Consider the following 25,291-nt stretch of genomic DNA (forward strand, 5'->3'; position numbering starts at 1 on the left):
TCCTATCCCCTAATTGGTCCCCCCCTTGTCCTTGTGGGGATTGTTAATTGTGAGAGTAGTGTAGCTCGGTGGAGCTACTCATAACATTGTGTTGCCAGGATAGATTTCCCCCCTGTGCCTATGTATTATTGGATTCCGTTACAGTGTATTTGCCAGGGATGTTAGTTTGCCCTGTGCCTGTTTCGTTGATCGCTATTGGAGCGCATTTGTGTGTCAACGAAGGAATAAACTCTGTATTCGGTGATTACCCTCCTGCGCCTGCCTCCTTCCACCACACTCATCACAGTCATTCTAGTTATGTGCGAGATACAGGCGTGCTTCTCACACAGCCACCGTCACGCGTCGGCCACGCGTTGGTCTCCAACATATACTATGCACACATACTCTAGTGTAGCTGTGGGGCTTACAAGTCTGAATTTCTTACAGCCTAATTTTCAAGACATCAATGTACAGCAACATTTTTAGGTGTCACTGCAGAACACCCTCCATAAGACTCACATTTCATATACTCAGAGGTGGGGCTTACAATACTCACATTTCATATACTTTTCAAGACATCACTGTAGGACAAACATTTGATTTGATATCAGAATATACTTCAAATAAAATAAATCAATGTATGCTACAGCAGAACACATATTATAGTATATAGGCCTCCTGCCTATCTGATAATATGAAGCGCATATTCAGATTAACTTCACAGTACACAACAAGTTTGTAAAGTTTTCCAGAACCTCCCACAACACGGCCATTTCCTGGTGCGTCTTCTCCTCCCTATCTCTTGTTTTGCTCCTGGTGTCTGTGACACATCTGGGTCCTTTAGCAATCCATGACCTCACATAGGGGACTGGGTTGCATTTGGTCAGGGGTGGGCCAACAAGGTTCAGATAGAGTAGCCCTGATATGGTGGAGGTATGCAGAGAGGCGCGGGTTGAGGTGCAAATCAGATTCATTTGAGAAAATCCCCGCTGGCCTTCTGCACTGGAGATGGGGATGGTGCTGACCACCATCAACATCTCTTTAAGTCCATCTGCAGATGGGGATGGTGCTGACCTCCATCAACATCTCTTTAAGTCCATCTGGAGATGGGGATGGTGCTGACCACCATCAACATCTCTTTAAAGTCCATCTGGAGATGAGGATGGTGCTGACCACCATCAACATCTCTTTAAGTCCATCTGGAGATGGGGATGGTGCTGACCTCCATCAACATCTCTTTAAGTCCATCTGGAAAGTCTCCTTTATCATTACCATCAGTGTCCCTGTACTGCCTGTAGGCCCGTATGACCGTACGTGGACTGCCAATGCCAAACCTCTATCACTGTTTCTCCATACAGTGCTCCTGAATCCTCTGGCCAGTATTGAGCATAAAGCACCTTCAGCTCCTCTATGAACTGGCTGTATCCTGTATTGTCCACTGGTGACTGCCCTGTGTGCAGTAATAACACCCTCACTTCCCTGGTGACTGCCCTGTGTGCAGTAATAACACCCTCACTTCCCTGGTGACTGCCCTGTGTGCAGTAATTACACCCTCACTTCCCTGGTGACTGCCCTGGGTGCAGTAATTACACCCTCACTTCCCTGGTGACTGCCCTGTGTGCAGTAATTACACCCTCACTTCCCTGGTGACTGCCCTGTGTGCAGTAATTACACCCTCACATCCCTGGTGACTGCCCTGTGTGCAGTAATAACACCATCACTTCCCTGGTGACTGCCCTGTGTGCAGTAATTACACCCTCACTTCCCTGGTGACTGCCCTGTGTGCAGTAATAACACCTTCACTTCCCTGGTGACTGCCCTGTGTGCAGTAATTACACCCTCACTTCCCTGGTGACTGCCCTGTGTGCAGTAATAACACCCTCACTTCCCTGGTGACTGCCCTGTGTGCAGTAATTACACCCTCACTTCCCTGGTGACTGCCCTGTGTGCAGTAATAACACCTTCACTTCCCTGGTGACTGCCCTGTGTGCAGTAATTACACCCTCACTTCCCTGGTGACTGCCCTGTGTGCAGTAATAACACCCTCACTTCCCTGGTGACTGCCCTGTGTGCAGTAATAACACCCTCACTTCCCTGGTGACTGCCCTGTGTGCAGTAATAACACCCTCACTTCCCTGGTGACTGCCTTGTGTGCAGTAATAACACCCTCACCTCCCTGGTGACTGCCCTGTGTGCAGTAATAACACCCTCACTTCCCTGGTGACTGCCCTGTGTGCAGTAATAACACCCTCACTTCCCTGGTGACTGCCCTGTGTGCAGTAATAACACCCTCACTTCCCTGGTGACTGCATTGTGTGCAGTAATAACACCCTCACTTCCCTGGTGACTGCCTTGTGTGCAGTAATAACACCCTCACTTCCCTGGTGACTGCCCTGTGTGCAGTAATAACACCCTCACCTCCCTGGTGACTGCCCTGTGTGCAGTAATTACACCCTCACTTCCCTGGTGACTGCCCAATGTGCAGTAATAACACCCTCACTCTCTTTTGGAGCTCGAGTGAAAATTCAGATAGTTGTTGAAGTGCATCACACATAAGACCTAGATTGTTAACAAACGTATGCGAGGATCTCCCCATGGCAAGGCCACTATAGCTGTGATGGTCACGCCGTCGCGGGAGGCATCCTCAGCTGCTGTGGTGAAGTGCTTGTGAAGAGCCTGGTAATTTCTCATTCTTTGGGCCTTGGTTTGGGCATGTTCAAAACCCATTTTTCTGAGGGCTCTTTGTTGCTTTTTTACGTCGGAGGCAGAACATGTTACTGTACATTCCACCCACTCCTTTGCTAGTTTCAACCCTCCAGTCTTTTCCGGGCCCAAGCTCCCTACCTTTTTGCATGTTGTACAGGCCAGCTTTGAATATTGCTTGACAAGCCAGAGGTTATAAGTTTGCTTGGTCTTGAACTGAGCCTCCGTCCAAATTGCACCTGCTCCGGGCACTGCCCCTCCGTGCACTTCGTCGGTGGATGGACATATGTAGAAATAAGAGAGCAGGTCTGAAATCAGTGGGGAAGGATTAGGATGACTCCACAGAAGGATCACCACACTTTTACATGATGGTTTTTCTGGGAGGCTGGAGAAATAACCAGGAGGCAACTTGATTTAACTCTGATCGCTTTTTTAAATGTTTACAGTGCAAACAGTGAACAAATTGTATAAATAATGCAGCGTGAGGTACTGGAGCCGGGCAAATAGGTGCTGGAACAAATGAGGTCAAATCTGAGAGGTGCCAGATCCGGCTCAAATTAAACACTGGAACCCAGGTCTGGAGTGTATGACGTTGGTGTATTGGTACTGAATATACACGAGATGGAGACAAGACTGATTGGAACAGAACCAGTGAGACCTAGACCAAGACTCAACCACTAGAGACCTCTAGACCCATGTGTCCAACCTGTAAGGAGACCAAGACCAGTTTAAATGTGTCTCACCTGTAAGGAGACCTAGACCAGTTTAAATGTGGACAAATGAGCCCCAGAGTGTGAACATTAATGCTAGTGTGATGATGATGCTGTCAGTACAGCATAGTGTGGTGAGTTTCAGAGTTGGTCATTAGTCCTCATAGGGGATGGTTTCATTCTATGGAGTAGCAGTGATCTTCATGACATTGTGCATGTTTTAGATCAAATCCATTGCAGTCAATAATAATATGCCATTTAGCAGACGCTTTTATCCAAAGCGACTTACAGTCATGCGTGTATACATTTTTTGTGTATGGGTGGTCCCGGGGATCGAACCCACTACCTTGGCGTTACAAGCGCTGTACTCTACCAGCTGAGCTACAGAGGACCACAGACTCAACTGCACAGACTCACTAATCTACAAATCCACTTGCATCTCAAATATTGACTCACTAAGTGGTCCAGATCAGTGATTCTGCGCCTCTCCTTGATCAGACTGATCCCCTCCAACACACTGATGCCTGTTTCTCACTATAGAGCCGATTCAAGCCAAGCAGGGCCAAACTGGGCTGGCTAACACTACAGAGCTGAGTCAAGCAGGGCCAAACTGGGCTGGCTAACACTACAGAGCTGAGTCAAGCAGGGCCAAACTGGGCTGGCTAACACTACAGAGCTGAGTCAAGCAGGGCCAAACTGGGCTGGCTAACACTACAGAGCTGAGCCAAGCAGGGTCAAACTGGGCTGGCTAACACTACAGAGCTGAGTCAAGCAGGGCCAAACTGGGCTGGCTAACACTACAGAGCTGAGTCAAGCCAAGCAGGGCCAAACTGGGCTGGCTAACACTACAGAGCTGAGTCAAGCAGGGCCAAACTGGGCTGGCTAACGCTACAGAGCTGAGTCAAGCAGGGCCAAACTGGGCTGGCTAACACTACAGAGCTGAGTCAAGCAGGGCCAAACTGGGCTGGCTAACACTACAGAGCTGAGTCAAGCAGGGCCAAACTGGGCTGGCTAACACTACAGAGCTGAGTCAAGCAGGGCCACACTGGGCTGGCTAACACTACAGAGCTGAGTCAAGCCAAGCAGGGCCAAACTGGGCTGGCTAACACTACAGAGCTGAGTCAAGCCAAGCAGGGCCAAACTGGGCTGGCTAACACTACAGAGCTGAGTCAAGCCAAGCAGGGCCAAACTGGGCTGGCTAACACTACAGAGCTGAGTCAAGCCAAGCAGGGCCAAACTGGGCTGGCTAACACTACAGAGCTGAGTCAAGCAGGGCCAAACTGGGCTGGCTTACACTACAGAGCTGAGTCAAGCAGGGCCAAACTGGGCTGACTAAAACTACAGAGCTGAGCCAAGCAGGGCCAAACTGGGCTGGCTAACACTACAGAGCTGAGTCAAGCAGGGCCAAACTGGGCTGGTTAACACTACAGAGCTGAGTCAAGCAGGGCCAAACTGGGCTGGCTAACACTACAGAGCTGAGTCAAGCAGGGCCAAACTGGGCTGGCTAACACTACAGAGCTGTGTCAAGCAGGGCCAAACTGGGCTGGCTAACACTACAGAGCTGAGTCAAGCAGGGCCAAACTGGGCTGGCTAACACTACAGAGCTGAGTCAAGCAGGGCCAAACTGGGCTGGCTAACACTACAGAGCTGAGTCAAGCAGGGCCAAACTGGGCTGGCTAACACTATAGAGCTGAGTCAAGAAGTGCCAAACTGGGCTAGCTAACACTACAGAGCTGAGTCAAGCAGGGCCAAACTGGGCTGGCTAACGCTACAGAGCTGAGTCAAGCAGGGCCAAACTGGGCTGGCTAACACTACAGAGCTGAGTCAAGTAGGGCCAAACTGGGCTGGCTAACACCATAGAGCTGAGTCAAGCCAAGCAGGGCCAAACTGGGCTGGCTAACACTACAGAGCTGAGTCAAGCCAAGCAGGGCCAAACTGGGCTGGCTAACACTACAGAGCTGAGTCAAGCAGGGCCAAACTGGGCTGGCTAACACTACAGAGCTGAGTCAAGCAGGGCCAAACTGGGCTGGCTAACACTACAGAGCTGAGCCAAGCAGGGCCAAACTGGGCTGGCTAACACTACAGAGCTGAGTCAAGCAGGGCCAAACTGGGCTGGCTAACACTACAGAGCTGAGCCAAGCAGGGCCAAACTGGGCTGGCTAACACTACAGAGCTGAGTCAAGCAGGGCCAAACAGGGCTGCCTAACACTACAGAGCTGAGTCAAGCAGGGCCAAACTGGGCTGGCTAACACTACAGAGCTGAGTCAAGCAGGGCCAAACTGGGCTGGCTAACACTACAGAGCTGAGTCAAGCAGGGCCAAACTGGGCTGGCTAACACTACAGAGCTGAGTCAAGCAGGGCCAAACTGGGCTGGCTAACACTACAGAGCTGAGTCAAGCAGTGCCAAACTGGGCTAGCTAACACTACAGAGCTGAGTCAAGCAGGGCCAAACTGGGCTGGCTAACGCTACAGAGCTGAGTCAAGCAGGGCCAAACTGGGCTGGCTAACACTACAGAGCTGAGTCAAGTAGGGCCAAACTGGGCTGGCTAACACCATAGAGCTGAGTCAAGCCAAGCAGGGCCAAACTGGGCTGGCTAACACTACAGAGCTGAGTCAAGCCAAGTTCTGGAACCATCCTTGAAAGGACAATGTGTAAAGAAAATATCCCAGCCAGTACAGTCCAGTAGTGGTCAGCTCTGTTGTGTGAATCTTGTTTCTCCATACCTCTAAATGCCATCTTTCTAGATGGTGCCACTTTCAAATAAAATAAAATAAAATGTAATTACATTTGTCACATGCACCGAATACAACAGGTGTAGACCTTACCGTGAAATGCTTACTTACAAACCCTTAACCAACAATGCTGTTCAAGAAATAGAGTTAAGAAAATATTTACGAACTAAACTCAATTAAAAAAAACAAATCAAATCAAAAAGTAACACAATAAAATGACATAACAATAATGAGGCTATATACAGGGGGTCATTCTTGAGGTGGAGTAGCTCTGTGTCACGGTCGTCAATGAGCGAAGGAGACCAAGGCGCAGCGAGTGAAAAGAACATGTTGACTTTATTACTTAAAGCAACCAACAACAACAAACCAAAGCGACGAATGTGAAGTCCAATAGTGACAATGACTACACAGGAACAAAAACCCACAAAACCAAGGTGAAACCACACAGTTTAAATATGGCTCCCAATCAGAGCTAACGAGCCGACAGCTGTCACTCGTTACCTCCGATTGGGAGTCACATGAATACAAACAAGGAAGACAACCACCTAGACACCCCAACCAAACAGCACACAACAAAACGAACACACCCTGGTTCATAAACAACGTCCCGGAACCAGAGCGTGACAGTACCCCCCCCTAAAGGTGCGAACCCCGGGCGCACCAACATAAAGTCTAGGGGAGGGTCTGGGTGGGCGTCTGTCCACGGTGGCGGCTCTGGCCCCGGTCGTGATCCCCACCCCACCACAGTCACAAACTGCTTAAGTAGCCTCCTCCCACTGACCACCCTCCAAACTAACCCACCTGGATAAAGGGGCAGCTCCGGACGAAGAGGCAGCACCGGACTAAGGGGCAGCACCGGACTAAGGGGCAGCACCGGGCTAAGGGGCAGCACCGGGCTAAGGGACAGCACCTGACTAAGGGGCAGCACCGGACTAAGGGGCAGCACCGGGCTAAGGGACAGTACCTGACTAAGGGGCAGCACCGGACTGAGGGGCAGATCCTGGCTGGCTGGCTCTGGCGGATCCTGGCTGGACGGCTCTGGCGGATCCTGGCTGGACGGCTCTGGCGGATCCTGGCTGGAAGGCTCTGGCTGATCCTGGCTGGCGGAAGGCTCTGGCTGATCCTGTCTGGCAGAAGGCTCTGGCTGATCCTGTCTGGCGGAAGGCTCTGGCTGATCCTGTCTGGCGGAAGGCTCTGGCTGATCCTGTCTGGCGGAAGGCTCTGGCTGATCCTGTCTGGCGGAAGGCTCTGGCTGATCCTGCCTGGCGGAAGGCTCTGGCTGATCCTGTCTGGCGGAAGGCTCTGGCTGCTCCTGTCTGGCGGAAGGCTCTGGCTGATCCTGTCTGGCGGAAGGCTCTGGCTGCTCCTGTCTGGCGGAGAGCTCTAGCGGCTCCGGTCTGGCGGACGGCTCTGAAGGCTCATGGCAGACGGGCGGCTTTGCAGGCTCAGTACAGACGGGCAGTTCCTGCGGCGCTTGGCAGACGGGCAGTTCAGGCGCCGTTGGGCAGACGGACAGTTCAGGCCCCGTTGGGCAGACGGCAGACTCTGGCCGTCTGAGGCGCATCGTAGGCCTGGTGCGTGGTGCCGGAACAGGAGGTACCGGGCTGAGGACACGCATCTCAGGGCTAGTGCGGGAAGCAACAACAGGACGCACAGGACTCTGGGGACACACAGGAGGCTTGGTGCGTGGTGTATGCACTGGTGGTAAAGGGCTGGAGACACGCACCATCGAGCCAGTGCGTGGAGGAGACACAGGGCTCTGAAGACGCACAGGAAACCTGGTGCGTGGTGTAGGTACTGGTGGTACTGGGCTGGAGCGAGGAGGTGGCGCCGGAAATACCGGACCGTGCAGGCGTACTGGCTCCCTTGAGCACTGAGCCTGCCCAACCTTACCTGGGTTGATGCTCCCCGTCGCCCGACCAGTACGGGGAGGTGGAATAACCCGCACCGGCCTATGTGGGCGAACCGGGAACACCATGCGTAAGGCTGGTGCCATGTACGCCGGCCCGAGGAGACGCACTGGTGACCTGCTGCGTGGGACCGGCTTCATGACATCCGGCTCAACACTCAATCTGGCCCGGCCGATACGTGGAGCTGGACTGTACCGAACCGGGCTATGCCTGCGTACAGGAGACACCATGCGCTCAACTGCGTAACACGGTGTCTGCCCGTACTCTCGCTCTCCACGGTCAGTCCAGGGAGTAGGCGCAGGTCTCCTACCTGACTTCGCCACACTCCCTCTTAGCCCCCCCCCAAGAAATTCTTGGGTAGTACCCACAGGCTTCCAGTCTTGCCTCCGTGCTGCCTCCTCATATCGCCGCCTCTCGGCTTTAGCTGCCTCCAGCTCTTCACGAGGACGGCGATATTCTCCCGGTTGTGCCCAAGGCCCCTTACCATCCAGAATCTCCTCCCATGTCCATGAATCCTTTATGGGTGGATATAAATCCTGTGTAGGTGGATCCTGTTGCCGCTTGACACGCCGCTTGGTCCTTTTGTGGTGGGTTTTTCTGTCACGGTCGTCAATGAGCGAAGGAGACCAAGGCGCAGCGAGTGAAAAGAACATGTTGACTTTATTACTTAAAGCAACCAACAACAACAAACCAAAGCGACGAATGTGAAGTCCAATAGTGACAATGACTACACAGGAACAAAAACCCACAAAACCAAGGTGAAACCACACAGTTTAAATATGGCTCCCAATCAGAGCTAACGAGCCGACAGCTGTCACTCGTTACCTCCGATTGGGAGTCACATGAATACAAACAAGGAAGACAACCACCTAGACACCCCAACCAAACAGCACACAACAAAACGAACACACCCTGGTTCATAAACAACGTCCCGGAACCAGAGCGTGACACTCTGCCAGGCAATGTGTGGGGGTACAGGTTAGTTGAGGTCATTTGTAAAGTGACTATGCATAGATAAACAGCAAGTAGCAGCAGTGTAAAATCAAAAAGGGGGGGGGGGGTCAATGTAAATAGTCCGGGTGGCCATTTCATTAATTATTCCCCCATTCGTTTGGGATTGAGACCTGCAGTCATCTTGATTTAAGACCACTTTTGAGAAGTGTTCCACAGGCAGTAAATCTATTGTAGAATAAATGGAACCTGGATCCATTTCATTCTATTAACATGGCTTATGTGTGTTATAGCAGTAGTGGGGTTAAACTGATATTAAAATGACAACTCCATAGGTGGGTACCAGGTCAGGGGAGTTCATCTCTGCTCCCAGCATCCCTGGGACAGTACTGATCAACATAGCTGACCTGATGCAGAGGTGGACCAGTGATGTTTTCCTCTCAGTGGTGAGACTTGCCCTTCCATTTGATACACTGTTAACTCATAAGATCACACAAGATGTTACAGGCTTATTGCATTTGTAAACAGACCTGTGTTCAAATACTATTTAAAATAATTTTGAATGCTTGATTGAGTTTTCCTGTTCCAACGGAACAAATAGAAAAGTCCTAAAAGTATAAGCTAACCCCGCCCACCTGGAAGATTAAAGGAAATGCTCAAAGTATTTGTAATATTTCAAATAGTATTTGAATCCAGGGTCGTATTCATTAGGGAAAACTGTAGCAAAACATTTTGCAACAGTAAACAAACGTTTATTTTCAGTTAGTCCATCCCTGTTTCATTTAATTTTCTTCAGTTTGGTGCCTAGTGAATAAGACTCAGGTCTCTTTGGAAACATCAATTTGGTTTTTGCATCTCACTTTCCCTTCCAGATCCATAGGGCTTTGCTGCCCCCCGCTGGAGACTGGAGCACACGGCAGTCCCTGGCTTTCTTTGTGCAGCTGGAGGATGAGGCCCTCCTCACCTGTTGTGACGGGGTCCAACAAATATCCCCTGGTGAAGGCAGGGTCCTATCTCATCCAACGCTTCAATGACTCTTATGGGAGGCAGTGAGCATTTCCCATGTTAAGCTATGGAATTCATTGTACAGCATTGGATTGGTGTTGGCATGGGGTAGAGGGAGTGTACATATACCAGTCATTTCCTTTTAAATCCATGAAGGGAAGTGGACAAGTTCAAACTTAGAAAGGAGATAATAGTTACACACCCATGTGTCCTGATAACTACAGGAATGAAACCATATTGAGGTTGTCTGCTTTCTATACAGTTTGAGGGGAGAGAGAGAGAGAGACAGAGAGAGAGAGAGATGCAGAGAGGCAGAGAGAGAGAGAGAGACAGATAGAGAGAGAGAGAGAGAGAGAGAGAGAGAGAGAGAGAGAGAGAGAGAGAGAGAGAGAGAGAGAGAGAGAGAGAGAGGACATCAGGTAAAGTTCTGGAGATGAGGGAATATGTGTCCAGAAAGAAACCCTCCAATATGGTTAACCCCAGTTAGGCCCAGTATGGACTATCAATACAAGTGACCATTTAGAATGTGACCCAGTTCAATGGGTCTTAACAGAACTGGGGGATGTCAGCCATGAAGTTGTCTAAACACAACTGGAATATAATTTGTTTGTGATTCATTGTTAATGGATTTTCCATTAGGAACACAGGGGGAAAACCTAACACAACAACACACATAACACACAACCAATAAAAACAAAGGGGGAGGAAACCACTAAAGTCATTACCATATTGTCATTTTCTAATGACAGGGAGAAAACATGTAAAATCTAGAAGACTACTTTAGATCTGGTCAGAAGAAGCCTAGTGCACTACTTAGGGAACAGGGTGTCATTTGGGCCAGAGTCAGTAACTCCCCTGGGTATGAATTCTCTCTCTATCTTATCTGTCTTCTATATTATGTTCTCCTCTCCTCCTCTCTTCTCTCCTCTATTCACTCTATTCTATCATCCACACCACATGCCAGCTTCAACACAATCCATTTACAAGTTAAAGACACACCTTGGAATAAATAGCAAAGGAAAACTACTACTAGATGTATTTTTTATTTCCCATCACCATGAATCATATTTAATAACTGAACAGTAGCAGACTTAACTTCATCTGTTCCTGACTCTGGGTAGTGGATTAAAAAGACCATCAATCTCCAATGATATTAAAGTACAATTCTGAACATTACTGATATACTGAGTGACAAGTCAAGATAGCTGATGTTTTTATTGTTTGGTTAATAGCACCACCTGCTGGACAGGTTTAATGTTGCTTGACTGAGCAGTATGGGAGAATAAAAGATGCCAAATTTAGGGCCAGTTTCCCGGACATCTCCATTGAACATGCTTTTTAGTCTAGGACTAGGCTTCATCTGTGTCCGGGAAACCGGCCTATATAGTTCAATTAGCAAGTAAGTAACACTACCTGTTCCATGATACTGAGGAAAATGACATTGAGACAGAGAACCAATTGAGAAAACATATCAATGGTTCTGAATGCCAAACAATATACATCAGAAACATACATCATGATTAATGTGAATGTATAAGTTTAAAACATTGCACTTACAAAACTATGAATGCATTGAATTGTAATTCATAACATCTTCTGAAGATCAAATCAATCAAATCATTGTACATAAAAACAGAGCAGAATGAATCATCACATCTGGGGACCATCACCACCAGCATGACTAGTATCTATGTGGACCCTACTACAGTTTAACCAGCTCAGCTATAGACTACACCAGCATGACCAGTATCTATGTGGACCCTACTACAGTTTAACCAGCTCAGCTATAGACTACACCAGCATGACTAGTATCTATGTGGACCCTACTACAGTTTAACCAGCTCAGCTATAGACTACACCAGCATGACTAGTATCTATGTGGACCCTACTACAGTTTAACCAGCTCAGCTATAGACTACACCAGCATGACTAGTATCTATGTGGACCCTACTACAGTTTAACCAGCTCAGCTATAGACTACACCAGCATGACTAGTATCTATGTGGACCCTACTACAGTTTAACCAGCTCAGCTATAGACTACACCAGCATGACTAGTATCTATGTGGACCCTACTACAGTTTAACCAGCTCAGCTATAGACTACACCAGCATGACTAGTATCTATGTGGACCCTACTACAGTTTAACCAGCTCAGCAGTACCAGAGAGATTAAACCCAGGATAGAGGGGCTGAGTGAATGTGGTCTGGACTCTGTGGAGGAGGGTCATTGTGTCAGAGACACTGTAGAAGGACAGAGTACCTGCCTTGTGATCCAGGTACACTCCTACTCTGGAGGACTGAGGGTTTGATACTTCAGTCACAACATTATTGTGTCTGAACCAATAACCACCACTAGAGCACACTAAACTCCAGGACTTGTCATTATCTCCAAATACACCATCTGTCTCTGTTCTGCTGATGTCTTTATATGAGACTGCTGTAACAACACACACCCCACTCCACTCCATCTCCCAGTAACAGCGTCCAGACAGACCCTCTCTACACAGAACCTGACAATTGTTGGTGAATCTGTCTGGATGATCAGGATATGGTTGGACTTGGTCTGTACGTGTCACCTTTCTGTTCCCTTCAGACAGAGAGAGGTGTGTGCCTGCTGTGTTTGGGTCCAGTGTGAGCTGACAGGAATCTGGGAGAAGAGCAGAGCAGAGACCAATGAGGGGAGTTAGAACAATAAGTGAAGTCAGATACTGTATCTACCCTGTCTTTGATTAGAGCAAAGCAGAGATCAAATCAGAGAAATATGAGGAGTCAGATAGATACCCAGTCTTTGATTAGATCTACTATTGCTATATATTTCTAGAGGGATTGTTAGGAGTGTCAGTAAAAAGAGACTGTTAGTTACTTCAGAATAAAGAGACTCACATTGTAAGAACTGTTCTCTGGTCTTGGGCTCTGGAGGAAGTACAACATCCACTATATTCACTACAAACACACAAACACATTCACAGAGAGAGGGAATGTTATCATCATACCATATTCCACATGTATATGACTAGTAGGGAACTTTCAATGGTCTAAAGTTGATGTTCTTATTATTTTCAACACACCTGTAGTGGAGATCTTGGTCCATTCTCCTTTAAGGACGTCTTCTAGTTTCTCTCTCAGTTCAGACACAGTCTTACTCACATCTCCAAAGTACTGAAGAGGACGGACAACGATGCTGGGTAAGTCTGAAGATACACTGGTACTGGAGAGAGACTGATAACTCTGGGGGGAGAGAGAGAGAGGTAGAGAGAGAGAGAGAGAGAGAGTGAGAGGGAGCAGAACCAAATGATTGAGAGTTTTAATTTCATATCACATGTATCAAGGCAGTTGAGTTACCTGGAGGAAATGGATGTGATCCTCTGTGTGTGAGAGCTGCTCCAGCTCAGTGCTTCTCTTCCTCAGCTCATCTATCTCCTGCTCCAGTTGCTCCAGGAGTCCTTCAGCTTGACTCACTTGAGCCTTCTCTTGGGCTCTGATCAGCTCCTTCACCTCAGAGCGCCTTCTCTCAATGTAGCGGATCAGCTCAGTAAAGATCTTATCACTGTCCTCCACTGCTGCCTGTGCAGAGCTCTGTTAAGAGAGAGAGAGACTGACTTGTCTTACTTTAATGAGCCATCCTCATTACACTAACACCCCCACCCCTAAAAGCACATTGCGTGCCACCACAACCTCCACACAATCACATTATCCAGTACCCAACACCACAGTACAATACACCAACCAGCACCACATTCCAACCGTCCATCCAACCCCTCCTCTCCAGCCGTACAGACAGCCCCCCTGAGCCCCCATACCTCCTGAAACATCTCCACACTGTTGATCATTCTGTACAACTCAAACTCAACCCTAAGGCGTCAACAGTAATGGCATTACCCTGGCAACACAGAAAAAACAGTCTGTCATTGCAGAAAACGGACACCCCTCCCCAACTCCCAGGTCAACCCGAGCCAACCAGCTATTGGTGTCCAGGGCTCCATGTAATACCATCCACTGGACGACCCCTGACCTTTCCAGCACTGGGAGCTTATAGAGCACCCTCCACCTATACCCTGCCATGCTCTCAGCCCCCACAACCCCCTGCCACTGATGCCCCTTCACTCCCGCTAAGCTCCTGATGTGTCTAACCTTGACACTGAGGGTGTACAGCACCTTACCCCCCACCTCCTCAAACTCCCCCAGGCTCAGAGTGTTAAAAGTCAGTAAGTCCTCCGGACTCTCCTGCCAGTCCCCAGTCTCTGCTGTCACTTGCAGTGGTGGAAACGGTGGTGGCCCCTCCTCAGGCTGCTCCAGCCGTAAGTACTGCAGCATAGAAATCAGAGACCCCTGCTGTATTGAGTCTCTCCTGCCGCATGATGAAGAGCTGCTGATCCAGCCCCAAACCACCAGCCCTCCTCAACAGAGCACATGCTGGTTCCCTCCAGCCCACCTCCGTACGGTACAATATCCTCTGTGCTGCTGAGTCAGAACGCTGCCACCCTGACCAGAAAAAATTCACTAACTTGCACTGCAGGTCCACAAGCAGACCACCGGGGGCGTTGAGAATGGCCAATTTAAGCCATAGAGAGGATGCCACCAAGTTGTTGATGATCAGCACCGTCCCTCTGTATGCCACTTGGGAGATGAGCCACCTCCACTTCGTCAGCCTCGACACCACCGCTTGTGACACTCCTTCCCAGTTCTTCCTATCCCAACCCTCCGAGCCCAGATACACCCCAAGCATCTTGAGCCACTCACAGCCCCACTGCAACCCCCCTGGAAGCTGCGGAGGTCCCCTGTCCCTCCATGCCCCACATAACAGAGCCTCACTCTTGCCCCAGTTTACCTAAGCAGAAGACGCCCCCTCGTACACCCTCAAACTATTCTCCAGGGCCTGTAGGTTCTGCTCATCCCTAACCAACACAGACGTCATCAGCGTATGCTGACACTGCTATGCCTGTCCCCAACCCTATGCCTGGCTCCCACACTCCCTGTAGCCTCCTGCGTAGCAGGCCCAGAAAGGGCTCAATAACAAGAGTGTATAGCTGCCCTGACAGAGGGCATCCCTGGTGAATGCCCCTCCCTACCCAGACTGGCCTACTGAGCCCTCCCCACACCTTGACCATACATGAAGCCCCAGCGTACAGCATTTGAACACAGGCCACAAAATTCTCCCCACAACCAAAACAACACATTAATCAGATATTTATTGTCCACCCTATCAAAGGCTTTCTCCTGAGTATGAACAGATTGTCTGTGTTTGAGCGTCCTGGTACACAGTACGTTTGGTCCTTGTGTACAATAGAGTCCAGGTGGGACTTCAGTCTGTTAACGAGGACCTTGGCAAAGACCTTATAGTCCAAACAGAGCAATGCCACAGGCCTCCAGTTCTTTATGTCGCTCAAATCCCTATTTTGGGCAGGAGAGTCAAAGCCTCCCGTCTACAGCTTAGCGACAGCTCCCCCACCCCGACGCACTCACGCAACACATGTCCTGTCCAATAACTTCCCAGACCTTTTTTTTTATTTTTATCAGAGGCAGACCGTCTGAGAGACGGCAGCTGAGAGTTTGTGAAAGGCCAGGGAAATGTCAATTCTCTGTTACAGAGAGAGTTTGGAAAGATCTGTGAGCAGAACCTAAGAACAACCAGGACCACAGAGTTATGCCCGCTATAAATCAGAGTACAACTCCACAGCCGCAGCCTCATCTCCCCACAACAGAAGTTACCCACCCATCAGGCTCCCTCCTCTCCCCCACAACAGAAGTTACTCCCCCTTCTGCTGTCCCCACCTCTCCAAAAAGCCTTGGAAGCTTGAGCAAAAAGTGACATCTTGGAAGAGCTTTACATGGAATTTCCAATAGGACACCTGCCTGGGCCCTGGTGAAACCACCACCGCTTTCTCCACGGCCTGCGCACCACCACTTGACCCTGCTCTACTCTCCTCCCTCCTGGTACCCCCTCCATATATTCTGCAATTCTAAATAATTACTACTTTAGTAAGGATATACACTTAGTAAGGACATACACTTTATTCAGTACTACTGCAGTTGCTTAATAATTCCAATAGATGGCAGCATAAGACCATGAATGACATTTCAGAAGATTAGTTTAGTTCTCTCCCTGGATACACCACCACTCCCCCTCACAGGAAAACTCCTGCCTGAGCTTTTTACTGTCCCTTTCCACACTGCTAACACAAGAGGAAGAACTGAAAAAGCATTTAACACATTACTTTGAAGTAATATAATGATGATTCATGTTTATTATTACCTGTTTTTATGCTCATGTTTTTAAATTATACTTCATTACTATAACGATTATCAATAAGCCTGTACATTAATTCAGTCACCTCTGCTTGACAAAAACATATTTTTCTAGTACATTCATTGTCAAATTCATCAACCAGCATCGAGCCACTCTGCCTTCTCGAACAAGTAGCCAAATCAACAAGCCCCGACAAAAGCTTGAGCCGTCAGCGACAGCGAGCACTCTGTACTATAACGATTATCAATAAGCCTTCTCGCACAAGCGAGGGGTATGTTGAGGTAGATTTGCTAACCACGAGGGTTGCATGACGTAATTGATTGGCGGGCTGGAAGATGCAGTGTTTTGTCTTTTCTATTCCGAGACTGTTTACTCCCAATATCAGATATTAAGAACGTTTTTATATAATGCATGTTTACTAGGGTTGAGGTTAGCGCATTTGACTAGTGATTATTTGGCCGGTGTTCAATACCTGCTAGAGTTAATATTTTGTTGCTCTCCCAAAAGCAACACAGGCCTAATACGAGATATATAGCTAACTGTAAAGTAATGAGTGACCTTTTTAGAAAATCATAGGACATAGTCTTTGGTTGCATGCTATTTTATGCTTGTAGCCTATAACTGATGCTTTGTGGTTTTATGCAGCCATCTATTGGAAACATTTAGCAATTAAAAGTTATTAATTCACGTAAAGACATTGGTGAGGCAGCTGAGAAATAAAGTGTATTTTTCGTATTAATTCTGGAGATCAGTCTCAAACCTGCCCCACCTATGAAATGCCAATTGCTGGACTTTCACATAGAGGTTACTAGGTCACACCCAGTTCAAACCACATTTAAAAAATAAAAAACAAATGTGTTGTTTATCAAGTGTTCTGCCTTGCAATAATACCTATAATAAAATGACTAATAAAGGTTACATAGGTTTTATTTAAAAAATAACAATAAATGCTATTTAGTACTATAATGGTATTTACTAACATAAAATTATTACTAAAATAGTTTCTAAACGTGTTATAGGCTACTCTACCCTAGAATTAGGGTTAGGGGTTAGAGTTAAGGCTAAAATAGGTTATAAGTAGGGTTAGAGTTTCTGTATAGCACTTTGTGACATCTGCTGATGTAAAAAGGACTTTATAAACACATTTGATTGATTGATTGATTGTTAGGTTTAGGGTATTTAAAGCAAATAAAATGAATAGGTTTATAGGTCTCTTGCTCCTCCCTGTGGCCTTCTGTGGGTACTACATACCTCATTCACGACCCTTGCTAGGCTCATTATCTGAGGTAGCAACTGTGTCAGATCTATAAATCAATGAGCTACACCTATCCATTTAGTTTACAACTCAGTGAACCTGCGCAGCATTCGCTCAATTCAATGCCTACCAAATTACAGATTTTGATGCATATCAAATTACCCAGCAGTAATATAGAAACAATAAATAAAAAAAATTGTTAAGGTTATTTCTTAATTGAAAAAATTTATTCTGGCTGTTTAAATCGGCCACATCTAGAAAAAGAGGACGGACATGCGTTTTGTTTAGGTTATACACCTTTTTCTGAAAGAAAATATGATTAACTGTGACCAGAAAATGTTTAATGTTTGATTGCTATGTGCCAACCATACGTAGCACTGTGGGTCACCACAACATGTACCCAGGTGAACAGTGAGTTTGCTCACCTAGTAGTCATAACCTTGTTAATAATAAGTTACCTGAGGTAAAGCTACAATGTTAATACGGGCTGGTCTCATTACCAACAATAGTGAAGCTGGCATTGTGACTCAGAACAATGGGCTGGGAATAGAACTTTCATTAGGCGAGTTGGTGCCACAGAGCTCAAAACAACTAATAGGAGCTGGCAGGGTGAAACATGCCCTATTATTTCTAAACTATGGCAAGCATTTGGGACATATGGTAATATTATGAAACTGGGCTCCATGGCGGATGCAATGAAGTAATTTTATCAGAAAAAGGCGTTCAAAATGTATTGTGTCCAGCCTAGTCCTAGCCCCCGCTGCCGGCTGGTCGCGCTTGTCTGCACTAGCATTATGCCCTACATCCCCACACTAGAAACACCCAAAACTATCTGTGCTAGCAAACCCTGCGTTCCACCCTTCCCCTGCGTAACCTTGAAGATTGTTAAGAAACAAATATTGGTCTACGAAAAGAGACAACATTTTTAACGGACTACACTTGCCACCCAGCCGAGAGCACACGAAAACCACTTGCAAAATTACCAAAACGAACCAACTACTTGCGGTCTGTTCGTAAGTAATAAACGGAGGCTGATTAGCCACCACAACTCTTGTCAAAAGAGGCGAAATCTGCAACAACACACCCCTCACAAAAATCCCACTCACAACAAGACAAACCTTTTTCATTAACACAACCACCCCCTTGTTCATTCTGCATGCAGATGTTCCGCTCCAACCTGTTCGCCGACCATGAGCAAAACTTCCTCCACACCTTTCTCCGGAACGCACCCGAAGCGACAGCGTTTCTTCTCCACTCCGTTGAGGCCATCACGCCGCCCTAACAAACTACCCCTACTCCCCCTCAACTCTAAATGATAAACAGTGGAAACCAATAAACAAACCCTCCACCATGAGAAAATAAATCCAGAAAATACGCAAGAACCAAAAGAAAAAATAATAGTAGCCCTCCTCACGAACCACAAAACTCTCACACAACCAACTTCTTCTTCTATGATATAATGGCGGTCCACAAATCAACGTTAAAGGTGCATGCCGCCACCTACTGTGCTGGAGTGTGTGGTCAATCACGGTTTACAACATTTCTAAATCCTCCTAGCTAACTCAGTACTTCTGAGAAAATAAAGAAGAGCCCTACTAACTTCTAATAGACCCTCCCCCATCCCCAAAATCCCTTCCAAACCCCCCCAACCCCGTCCAACCTCAATGACCCTACACTTCAATCTTTCCCTCTCTTCAACATACTTACAACAATATAACAACACATGCTCCACCGTTTCATCGACCATACCCTCCACACTCAAACTATTCACATGCTTGCCAACCAGATGTAATGACGAGTTCAATGTACAATTTTCTAAGCGCAATTGAGTAAACACCACCTCTTCCTTCCTAATCTGACCTTTGAATCTTGGTCCATCGACCTTTCTGTAAAACTGTAAACTATTCATATAAATACCGGCCCTTGTGCTCAGAGTACCATCTCTTCTGCCACACATCTATCAAAATGGCTCTGATCTTACATTTGGCCTCACCTCTACCCAGTGGAACATTAATATCAATTATATCTTGTTTCAAAGCTCTTTTAGCTAACTGGTCTACAATTTCATTCCTTTCCACACCCGAATGTGCTGGGACCCAGCAGAATCTCACTACTACACCCATTCTCTCAATTCTCCATAATAACATTAATACCTCCAATAGCAGGTCACTCCTATTAGATTTACCAGATGATAAACTATTCAATGCAGACAGAGAATCGGAGAATACTATAATTCTACCAGGTTGTACATCGTCCTCCCGAGTGGTGCATTGCAGTGCTAGCTGTGCCACTAGAGATCCTGGTTCGAATCCAGGCTCTGTCATAGCTGGCCGCGACCAGGAGACCCATGGGGCGGCGCACAATTGGCCCAGCGTCGTCCAGGGTAGGGGAGGGAATGGCTGGCAGGGATGTAGCTCAGTTGGTAGAGCATGGCATTTGTAATGCCAGGGTTGTGGGTTCGATTCCAGTATAAAAAAAAATATAAAAAAATGTATGCACTCACCAACTGTAAGTCGCTCTGGATAAGAGCGTCTGCTAAATGACTAAAATGTAAATGTACATCCTCCACCCACTGGAGGGCAACTATTATCACCAACAGTTCACCTGAGTATACTGACAGTTCATCTGTTAGTCTTCTACATATCTGCACATCAAATTCAGGAACGTAAACGCCTGCTCCTGTGAGCCCACTATCTGGGTCCTTGGATCCGTCTGTGAAAAGCATTAAAAAAGCATAAAAACTTTTACCAATGTAATTGTCAACCAGTTTCTCTATATCACTGACTTCTGACCAATCTTTCCTTTTCTCTACCAAGGTTAGATCAACAACAGGGTCTGGGAGTAACCATGGAGGAACATCCCCTATCACCACAGAAGGGCCAACCTCCAACTCCCTCAAACCACTCTCATCAGCAAGCTTTCCAACTGTCCAACCAAAACCACTACCTTGTCTACTAGTATATTCCCAACAGTCATCTAGAACAGTAGCAGTGGGATGCTCAACTTCACAGCCTTTCAACCCAATAAGATAATGACCATTTTTTACGCTGTATATCCAAAGGCATCTCTCCTGCCTCCACCAGTAAGGCACATACAGATGTTGATTTAAATGCACCCATACATATCCTTAAAGCTATATACTGGATTCTGTCCAGCTTCTGAAGCCAAGTTTTGCCTTGTTCGATAAACTATACACCCGTAATCAATTGTCGTCCTGATCAGAGCTCTATAAATATCCATCAACGATTGGTTATGAATGGGGTGCTGACAGACAGAGACCCATACAACCAACTACTGCAAAAGTGATGGAATGAGTGAGGCAGAGACACTGTACATTGCCATAATGTAACGTTTCTTCTTCTTTGGAGTTTAACGGCGGTTAGCATCCAATATGTTGCATTAACGCCCCCAACTGGATTATAATCTATTTTACTTTGTGATACAAAATGGGAAAAGGGGAAAGGAACATTTAATTAAAAACCTTCCAACTAACCCTACACTCATTAAATACCCACTACCCCATTCCACTACTTTGACCCTATCTGCTCCTGCACCATGCCAACGGCCTGGGAGGACGGGACACCACCACTCAACACACCCTGTAACTCTTCTGAAGTCTAATCTTGTATGCCCAAATACTTCTCTGCAGCTGCCACCACAACATATTTTTTCTTTGATTTACGTTCCATTTGTGCGGTACAGTTGATAACCATTGCTATGAATGCTAAGAAGCTATCTTTACTGAAGCATATATCACTCGTTGGCCTATCCCTCTGTGCTGGCACAGATCTACTACTCACAGGGATCCTCTCAGGATCTCTCACCCTTGACCCATCCTCCTCTACTTTCTTCACTGCCTCAGCATACGACACCTTCTGCACTACTCTGACTCTAGCCACCTCAACCTGCCTCTCTCGCACCGGACACTTCCGATCCCCAGCAACATGGGTATCCCAACAGTTGACACACACTTTATTCACCAGAACAATCCTTTATCCCATTCTCTTCCGCACACATAAAACATCTTGGAATTTCCCTCCCACAAACTGCTGCGAAATGACCATAAACGTTGCACCTGAATTTATGGATTTGCCACAAAAGCTTGAATCAAGATAACTGATATATCATAACATGACTTTCTCTGGTAAAGACTCAAAACTCAAAAGGACTGACTCCTATGTTTCACCACGCTCACCACCGGGTCTGCGTCCCACCAAACGGCGGGAATCACAAACACCAGGAATCTTCATTTTCAATTTCTCCACCTCCACACTTAACGCTACCCCAGAAATCACTCCTTTCAATGGTGCCCTGTTCCTAAGAGCAAAGCAAGAAACAGATCTTGACCCAAGTTGCGTGACACGGAGCGCCCACTCCCTCTGGTCAGAAGAAACACAAACAAATATCACAAGTCCACTACAGGTTACCTTCACTGATTCAACTGCACCCAACTCTTTTCCCACCCAACATGAAACCACAAATGGATCTGCCAAAAGGTATGGATCCACTTTCTCCAAAAATGTAATTCCTACTGCACCAAATTCTTCTTTATCATGTCCATTGATACCAGGCTCTGGTTCTGAGCTCTTCACCACAAATTCTACCTCACTTAACTCTCCCTCATTCATTTCCATTTCACCTCCAGAACTCGGTCTGGCACACGGCTCACTCTGTTTGCACTTGAGTTATAACATTTGAAAGTCTCTATTCCTTTGAAACTTTTGTGAGTGTAATGTTTACTGTTAATTTCTGGTGGTTTATTTCACTTTTGTTTATTATCTATTTCACTTGCTGTGGCAATGTAAACATATGTTTCCCATGCCAATAAAGCCCTTTGAATTCAATTGAATTGAGAGAGAGCGAGAGCTCCATGTTAATGTATAGGGATAATGAGTCGGTCATGGTTACTCATGGTTATGTGATGAGGTAGCCCCGCCTTCGACTTCAAAATCAGTGTCAGCCCTCAGCCCAATAGGGAATGTCCTCTTGGTGTAACGGTCAAGCTGTTGCTTTCTCCCGCGGTAGACCTGGTTCATATCCCGTCGGTTACATTAAGCAGTCTATTCTCTGAAAAGAGTCCAGACAGCCTGTTCCCAACAGTGGGGTCAGAGGGATTGGAGAGGGTCCCCTCTCTCTCTCTCTCTCTCTGACTGGAGGAGAGAAGAGAAATGGTGTGTCTCCTCTGGTCAACAATACTCACCTTGAGAGACTCCACAGCCTGTTGGAGCTCCTTCAGCTCCTTCTCTCTCTCCTGGAATCTATGCTGGACCTTCTGCTGACTCATCCCCAGCTGCCTCTGTGGAGAATCACTCTTCAATGAGCTATCAAGCTTTATTTGTCCAGTAGATCAATAGTATAGTAACGTGACATAGGGCCCATAGAGTTGAAGGTCTAAAATCTTGAGGAAGTCCCTTTACCTTAAGATATTTAAATGTTGCTATGTGAATGATTCTAGTTTTTATGGTAGACGTACATGTATCAAGGGGTTGAGACTGAACTTTGAACTCCTAAAAGGGCATTCGGAATGATAATAGTGTTTGACTTCAGAAAATTGTGATACATTGGGAGCAAACACAATATACTCAAGGTTTGTGTTCATATTTGTTCTGCCGTGGATCGATATCATTTGAATGATCTCATATTCAAACAACCTTAGTTCCTACTGTATCTTTAATTATTTGTTTATCAGACAGTCACCAACAAGTAGTTCTGGTCTTACCTGTTTCTCAGTCCTCTCTGCTGCAGCTGACACTGTATCATGGCCTTTATGTTCATCCATTGTACACAGATAACAGATACACTGCTGATCGGTACGACAGAAAACCTCCAGCAGTTTGTCATGATGAGAGCAGATCTTCTCCTGTAGTTGTGCGGTGGCTTTGACCAGCTTGTGCTTCTTGAAAGCAGGAGATTCATAGTGAGGTTGGAGGTGAATCTCACAGTAAGAGGCCAGACACGCCAGACAGGACATGAGGGCTTTCTGCTTTCTGGTCCCAGTGCAGACATCACACGCCACATCTCCAGGTCCAGCATAGCACAGAGCAGGAGGGGGAGCAGCCTGGAGTCCTGTCTTCTTCAGTTTTTCCACCACTTCAGCCAACATGTTATTTTTCCTCAGATTAGGCCTTGGAGTGAAGGTCTCTCTGCACTGAGGACAGCTATAGACCCCTTTCAGATCATCCTGATCCCAGCTTTCTTTAATACAGCCCATACAGTAGCTGTGTCCACAGGCAGTAGTCACCGGATCCTTCAGTAGATCCAGACAGATGGAGCAACAGAACAGTTCCTGATTCTCTGCCATTTTGGTGCTCTCTCCCGTAGGTTAAGCAATGGCAGTGTCAAAGATTACTTTCTGTTTCATGGAACTCTACACCAGAGGACAGGGAGGGGCTTCCTCTTGACTGTGTACTCTGTATGTAGAGGGGTTGTGTTTTCTTTGATAAGGAAGTGTGACAGAGTGTTGGGTAGTAGCCAGAGATGTTCAGTATTTCTCTTACATCTATTTGAAATACGTATTTTAATGACTTCTGAGTATTTTGTCATTTGAATCACACTGGGCTGAACTAAACATTTCAAAATACTAAATACTTTTCTATACCATTTAAAAAAATTGTGATTCACATTTTGCAATAATTGAAAGTCGATCTGGATAAGAGTGTCTGCTAAATGATTACAATGTAAATGTAAATGCAAAAATTTATAATTGCAATCACTGAAAAACTCAATTTAAAGGGATTCTTCGGGATTTAGGCAATGAAGCCCTTTATCTATTTCCCCAGAGTCAGATGAACTCATGGACACCATTTTAATGTCTCTGCATCCTGTATGAAGGAAGTTAGAGGTAGTTTTGGGAGCCAATGCCAACTAGCGTTAGCGCAATGACTGGAAGTCTATGGCATGCTAGCAGTTACTATAGACTTCATAGCGCTAATGCTAGTTAGAAACTTCCTTCAAACTGTAGAGACAAATAAATGGTTCCATTCATTCATTGATTTTTAGAACATTTTCAGGTCATTGTTTGTTTTCAGTGGAAAGTCCAAATACATTATTTTTCAGATGTTGGGGGTAAAACAGGCAAATCTATAATGTTTATTTATGCTCCATAAAGTTGTCCTAGAATCTGTTGTTACCCTGACCTCTCCCACAGATTCCATCAGGTTACGACATTCAGACCATGACCTCTAACTTGCACCTGAACAGCTTCCTCCTGCCCATCGGTGCCATGAACGTCATCAGCATCCTACCTTTGCTGCTGCTGGCCCCTCTCATGGAGTGTGTCACCTCCTGCTACCTGTCCATGGAGAAAACACCCTTCTCCCCCGCCAGAGTCATCAGTAAGCACATACACACACACACACACACACACACACACACACAGAGAAAGACACACACACACACACACACACACACACACACACACACACACACACACACACACACACACACACACACACACACACACACACACACACACACACACACACACACACACACACACACACACACACACACACACACCCTACTGGTGTACCTGCCCCCTACTGGTGTATTAGAGACAGACAAGAGACGTTTGAACCAAATGAATGCTTCTTTCTCTTCCCAGCCTTCCTCTCTTCTCTGTTCCAGGCTCTGTGATCTCCTTCCACCTGACACCCAGTCATATCAGAGGCATCTCCCTGCACTTCCTCCCCCTGTGGATATACTGCTACATAGATGACTGGAAATAGCTGATTCATTGGGTCAATCAATTCAATAACAGAGCAATTCCAATGTCACGATGATGAGTTTTATATTGAA

At 46.7% G+C, this 25,291-nt stretch overlaps 1 protein-coding gene across 1 annotated transcript; it reads right to left on the minus strand.

Annotated features, from left to right (window-relative positions):
* Positions 1-11,018: 11,018 nt before the first annotated feature.
* Positions 11,019-23,842, minus strand: LOC311116562 (tripartite motif-containing protein 16-like). Its single transcript, XM_084191643.1, has 6 exons — positions 23,214-23,842; positions 22,695-22,790; positions 13,335-13,568; positions 13,061-13,220; positions 12,876-12,935; positions 11,019-12,639 (listed from the first exon to the last, which is right to left on the minus strand). Exons 1-6 carry the CDS (start codon positions 23,793-23,795, stop codon positions 12,128-12,130), a joined length of 1,644 nt encoding a protein of 547 aa, XP_084047769.1. The 5' UTR covers positions 23,796-23,842; the 3' UTR covers positions 11,019-12,127.
* Between the last annotated feature and the right edge of the window lie 1,449 nt (positions 23,843-25,291).

Source organism: Coregonus lavaretus (genome assembly GCF_964263955.1).
Source record: "Coregonus lavaretus genome assembly, contig: HAP1_SCAFFOLD_331, whole genome shotgun sequence".
NCBI classification, from domain to species: domain Eukaryota; kingdom Metazoa; phylum Chordata; class Actinopteri; order Salmoniformes; family Salmonidae; genus Coregonus; species Coregonus lavaretus.

What these genes read in the sequence shown, in the direction of transcription:
- LOC311116562 (XM_084191643.1), bottom strand. Translation starts at nt 23,795, where the DNA reads ATGGCAGAGAATCAGGAACTGTTCTGTTGCTCCATCTGTCTGGATCTA. An exon ending in ATCACATCCATTTCCTCCAG is followed by an intron (nt 13,221 to 13,334) that starts GTAACTCAACTG and finishes CTCTCCCCCCAG; the next exon opens with AGTTATCAGTCTCTCTCCAG. An exon ending in GACCAAGATCTCCACTACAG is followed by an intron (nt 12,936 to 13,060) that starts GTGTGTTGAAAA and finishes GTGTGTTTGTAG; the next exon opens with TGAATATAGTGGATGTTGTA.